At 38.3% G+C, this 6,373-nt stretch overlaps 1 protein-coding gene across 1 annotated transcript; it reads right to left on the bottom strand.

Annotated features, from left to right (window-relative positions):
* Positions 1-3,163: 3,163 nt before the first annotated feature.
* On the bottom strand, positions 3,164-4,613 carry LOC131155329 (F-box/kelch-repeat protein SKIP25). Its single transcript, XM_058108381.1, has one exon. The coding sequence runs from the start codon at positions 4,476-4,478 to the stop codon at positions 3,351-3,353; it is 1,128 nt and encodes a 375-aa protein (XP_057964364.1). The 5' UTR covers positions 4,479-4,613; the 3' UTR covers positions 3,164-3,350.
* Between the last annotated feature and the right edge of the window lie 1,760 nt (positions 4,614-6,373).

Raw genomic sequence — 6,373 nt, 5'->3', positions numbered from 1 at the left:
AAATACGATACAACTGTTTAAACCAAATATGAATTATGTATTATTTATATGTATATCACGAAAAATACTCATGTTGTCACACACTGATATTAGTTTATCTCTCTTACTGAGAGGTGTCACCCCAACATTACAAACATTTCAAGAAATCCAAGTAGGAGGGCAGATGGAGCCCCGCAGCAGTAGAAGTTGACCGTGCTACCATGTTAGTAGGGTAAGTGGTTGAGCTAGGGTCAGATGGGTTTTTGAATTGAAACCCTAGGATACTTTTTGGGTTTTTTGTGGATGACTGTACATATATGGCAGATTTTATGTACGGACATGGCGATGAAAGATCACGAAAATTCCTCGATGACAACTCTTAGGGACATGGACTTCGGTGGGAACATATATGACAGAGTGTTCAGGAAGTGAGGATGGTGCTTCTAGATCCCCTATCTTGGCTCTGACTAGGCTGGTGTCGCCAAGCTCGATTGAAAAGAGATAAATAGGAGAAAATGAGACCACTATACGCATATAAGACTGTGACACTCATGGTTATGCTTTTGCTCGTCGTCACTATCAAGTTTAAAGCGACGACAGTTTCTAGAGAAGGAGGGCAAAGTGGTAGCGGTGGTGGCCTTAGTGGAGCCAAAGGCTACGATGGTGGTGGCCATGGAAGAGCTATAGGTCATGGCCACAGGATTAGAATGTGGATGCAGACATGGCAATGACAGTAGACACGGTATTCATAGGTAGACATGAATGCGATGGCAGTGGTGGACGTCGTGAAGCCACGACAATGGTAATAGGTGGAGCCATGGGCTACAACAATAGTGGTTGTGGTAGAGTTATAGGTCATGGTGGTGACAAAAGTGACATCAGCCGTGCGAAGGGGTGGGGGGCGGCTAGAATTTGCAGCAAAAGTTGCTATGGCAAAAGTAGTGGTGTCGTCACTAATGGGCATCACAAGAGCGACTTTATCGCTTCCACTTATGTGAGGAGTTGTTTGAGTATGTGCAATTTCAAGTGGAGGTACAAGCCTAAAAGCTCCAAAGGAGTGAATACTCACCAAGGTGGATATTGTTAAGTTATGGCTCATATTCAGAGGGAATATTTTGAAGGCTCTAAAGGGATGATGAATATTCATCAAGATAAAGATTGTTGAGTTATGATTCATATTCAGAGAGTATAGTCTGAAAACTTAAAATAAGTAAATATTCGCCAAGGTAGAGATTTTTGAGTCGTGGCTCATATTTAGAGGGTATAGTTTGAAAATTCCAAAGGGTGAATATTCATCAAGGCAGAGATTGTTGAATTGTGACTCATATTCAGAGGGTATAAACTTGAAGACTATTACAAATTAGAGTCATGGTACAATACAACTATATATCATATGAGCGGGTACAGTATGTTAGAGTCATGGTGCAATACAACTTCATATCATATAAGAGTATATGACGTTAGGTCATGGTACAATACAATTATATATCATATGAGGGGGTATAGTATGTTAGAGTCATGGTGCAATACAACTATGTATCAAATCTAAGGCCAGAAATCTATGTTTGTTAAGAAATTATGCCCTAAAATTATGTGCGCGCACACACAACAAATATGAATTTTAGAGGAAAACTAAAGAGAGAAGAAAAACGTGAATTTACATGGTTCAGAAATATGCCTACATCCACGGAATTCTTGCACATTTTATGGCTCATATTTAGAGAGTATAGTCTGAAAGCTTCAAATAAGTGAATATTCGCCAAGGTGAAGATTGTTGAGTTGTGGCTCATATTTAGAGAGTATAATCTAAAAACTCCAAAAGGTGAATATTCATCAAGGTAAAGATTATTGAGTTGTGGTTCATATTTAGAGAGTATTGTCTAAAAACCCAAAAGGTGAATATTCATCAAGGTAAAGATTATTGAGTTGTGACCCATATTCAAAGGGTATACAATTGGAGGCTACTACAAATTAGAGTCATGGTGCAATACAACTATATATCATATGAGGGGGTACATTAAGTTAGAGTCATGGTGCAATACATATCATATGAGAATACATTATGCTAGGTCATGGTTCAATACAACTATATATCATATGAGGGGGTACAATTTGTTAGAGTCATGGTGCAATATAACTATATATCATATGAGAGAATTTTGAGATTTCATGGCGGGCTATAATATACATATTGTAGTCGAGGGCTAAACCCAACCCAAAAGGTAGTTTTTCATTGATAGTAAAAATGTGCAGGGATTTCGTAGAAGTAGGCATATTATCGAATCATGTAAATTCATGTTCTTTTTCTCTCTTTAGTTTTTCTCTAATCTTGATATATGTTGTATGTGTGCGCACATAATCTTAAGACATAATGTCTCAACAAACATAGATTTCAAGTCTTGAATTTGAGTTTTGATAAATTTAGATAAAATTTAATATTATTATGTATGATATTTTGTTCAAATCTGTTCCAATTTAAATTCAAAATTTTTCACCAATATTTAAAAAATTATGTAAAGAAAAATCATGGATGTAGCCAGTTGGATGTAGTACTCAACTTACACGACCCATTTTTCTGGATAGACTTCACATGAATTGGTGTGAAGAAGTACGCAAAATACTTTACACATTCAATATGCATTTAAATACAAATGCTAAAGCACATAATGTGTTGCTATGCCCTAGATGCTTCCTCCATTCAATGCAACTAAATTCAATCATTAAAAAATTTATTTTAAATACATGCCCATACTAAGATCGTGATGGCCATAATTAATCGAATGGGAGTAACAAGAAATAAAAGATAAAAGATGGATCATTTTTTACATGTACCATGGGCTGTGCATTAATTAAAAAATAAATATGATATATAGATATATATATATATATATATATATCTACATCTATTTGAGGTTTACCTAGATTAATCTTAGGAAAGCTCAAATTCAAAATCTTAAAGTTAAAAGTTTCGAACTCTAATCATTTAAATATTTCTTACTATAATATGGTAAGACAGGTGGATCAGCCATCATAATTAACAACAATAACAAAGAAAAAACAGTTGGTAACATTTTCCTCAATCAAAATGCCATGCCAAACTCTCTGTCTCTCTCTCTCTCTCTCTCTCTCTCTCTCTCTACAGATAATGAAATTTCAAAAGGTCGTTATCAGGACAAGTGGGTGGTAAGGAAAAATATCAATGTGAATTGTATCATTCAACGTGTGGCTCCAAGTTATCAGACAAATTTTCACTTTCAGAGCGTATCCAACATATGATAATAAAAAATAAAAATATATCTATGGACAAAATTTGTGCTATTTATGAAACATTTTTATTTAAAAAAAAGAAACCATTTTGGATGGAACAGCGGCTACTGAACAGTCGTCATCCTCGGCAACACATGAACGGCGACGGCCTCATACCCCGACGGCGGATCCACCACCCACATCCTCGCCGGCGTCTCCACCACATCCACCACCACTATCATCCTCCCTCCGCTGCACACGATGCACACCCTCCCGCCTCTGGCGGCCATCTGCTCCGCTCCTCTCAGCCTCTCCGACCGCACCACCTCCTCCCACCCGTCCCTCCCCGGGTCGTACTTCATCAACGCACCTCTGGCTTCATCCACCGAGTAAAGGACCTCCTCCTCCATGGCCGCCGTAGGCCCTCTCCAGCCAGCGACCATGCCCTCAGGCATATCCCCCCACTCGTCCCTCTCCACGTTGTAAACCGCACCCTCTTTCGCCTCATTCACCATACACAGCTTCCCCCTCCACCCAACAGCATCAATGGCTTCTCTACTGAACTTACTCCCATCTTTATGATCTCTCATCTTTGCCCATTCTTCCTTTTCACTCTTCATCTCCCATTTCTCTACAGATCGAGCCATGTCGATGGTGTAGTGGGATCCGATCCCGCTCGCCGCGAAGACTGCTCCGGCTGCGGTTCCCGCCACGCACCAGCGGCGGGGAGCCTCGAGGGAGGGCCCGAAATCCCATGACTGAGAATTTGGGCGGAAGACGAGGGGGTGGTGAAGGGCGGGGAGAAAGCCGGGGCCGGTGGCGGCGAGGAGGAGGAGGTTGTCGGAGACGGCGAGGGATTGGACTGAGAAGTTGCGGGAGAGAAAGGAGGGGTGGCGGAGGAGGGGGCGGAGCGGGGGAGGGGGGATCCGGTGCCAGCGGGAGAAGATGGGGTCGAAGGAGAAGAAGTGGAGGGAGGAGGAGGAGGAGGAAGAGGAGAGGAGGTAGAGAGAGAGGTAGGGGGGAAAGGAAGGGGAGGAGAGGAGGTGGCGCCATGAGCGGCAGACGGAGAAGAGGAGGGAAGGGGGGAGGAGGGAGAGGCAGAGTTCTGCGATGTGGTCGGGGAGGCCAGGGAGGAGAGGGGGAAGGTGGGGGCGGTTGCGGCAGCGATGATGGGTTTGGTCGGCCAGTTTTCTGCGTTTGGTGGAGGTGGCATTGGCGGTGGCGGTGGTGATGGCGGTGGCGGTGTTGGCCATAGGAAACCAGCTTAGGTAGCGGGGACAAGTGGGGTGTTGGGGGCTTAAAAAGGGTATGGAGGGAGTAAACCTCCGGGCTTAAAAAGTTGTGATTGGAGAACACGCGCAGCTCTACAAGTGGCAGGCATATCACTCCAAAAAGGAGACCAAGGAAAAGGGGTTGTAGCTTTTGTTTATTATTGTTTTCATTATGTTTTTATTTTCTTATCCTTTTTGTCATAATAATGGTGTCCTAGTTCTTTCCAGAGTTAACTAATTGGGGGATTTTTTTTCTTCTATTTTATCTTTATTTTAAAATAATATATTAAATAATACCCTATGAAAAATATTTTCTAAAATAATTTTGACGTAATCTTGTTACTTGATGCAACGAGATTTGTCTGATAATCAGAGTGTGGATGGGAAGGACTGTACACTGTACATCGTGCAAGGGCACAGACAACAGTGACATAAAACTTAAAAACTCACAATAAAATATTGACTTTACCTTTCTTTTTCATCTTTTCCATTTGCGTTTTGCGTGGGGATGGCAGGCAGGTTTTCTAGGGACAAAAAACTCTTTTTATATTTGAAATTACTTGAAAAGGCACATGCATGTATTCTTACATGTATGCGTACCAGTTTTACAATTTGAGTGCCAAAAATAAAATAATTTTTTACAATTTATAACTTATAATTTTCCTAAAAAAAATATTAATCATTTTGTGGAAGAATACACACATGCACACAAATATATACATATATAACACTTTCAAATTAATGTTTTTGACTAGTTAGCAATTTGGCATTTTCTTTTAAAAGTTATTTTTGTTTTTTCATGATTTTTCAAAATTAAATGACAAATGATGGCATTTTTTCCTTGTATTTTTCATATTAGGGGGAAATGGAGATTTGTAAAATTAATATTGTGAAAATAAATAAAATGAAAGAAACAAAGTAATTGGAGGATTTTAGAATTAAAATTAACAAAAAAGTAAAAAAATTAGAGAACTGATGATATATAAATATGTGTGTGTGTATATATATATATAATTAATAAGTAGTGTGACATCATATTAATTCCTAGATTAAAGTGATCCAATTAATCAAATTGATTTATGTCAACTGTATCAATATGATGACACAATTTTATATGAAAAAAAAAATGAGCATATAGATAAAAAAATACTATTAAATTACAAGAAAATGCTCCTGTGCTTAAAATATAATTATTTACTTTCAGTAAGTAAAAATTACTTTTTATAACAAAAGTATTACTTTCACTCTCAAATTTATGTTATTGGCAGAATTTTGGAATTAGATTTTTATTTTAAATTATTTTTTCTACATAAAAAGATACATGTAGTCTTGAAAATCTATTTTAAATTTTAAGAAATAAAATTCTTAATTTTTAAGAGTCTTCCAAATTAAATGATAAATATTGACATTAAAGACTTTTGTCCCTCAAAAACCCGTTTGTTATCCCCACACAAAACGCAAATGGAAAAGTTGAAAAAGAAAAGTAAAGTCAATACTTTATTGTGAGTTTTCAAGCTTTATGTCACAACCCTCTCTACCCTCTGCATGGTGCACAGTGCACAATCCTCGTCATTAACGCTCTGATTTTCAGGCAAATATAACTGGATGGTCCAACGAGATTTGCTTGCCACGTGTCGACCTCTCAACTATCCCAACCCTTTAAATCTCGCCGGATCAAGCAGCGAGATTACATCAGAGTCATTCTGGAAAATATTTTCCCAAATAGGATATTATTTAATATATTATTTTAAAATAAAGATAAAATAGGAAAAAAGTCAAACTAATTGGTGGGATGGTTAATTACCTACCTACAACCTATTTAATTTGTCCTATTACTTTAAGCACTAATAGAGATTCAAGCCTTGACCAACAATAAA

This window comes from Malania oleifera, chromosome 5 (genome assembly GCF_029873635.1).
Source record: "Malania oleifera isolate guangnan ecotype guangnan chromosome 5, ASM2987363v1, whole genome shotgun sequence".
NCBI classification, from domain to species: domain Eukaryota; kingdom Viridiplantae; phylum Streptophyta; class Magnoliopsida; order Santalales; family Ximeniaceae; genus Malania; species Malania oleifera.
Note: the sequence above shows the minus strand (reverse complement) of the source record. Positions and strands in the feature narration are given on the sequence as shown.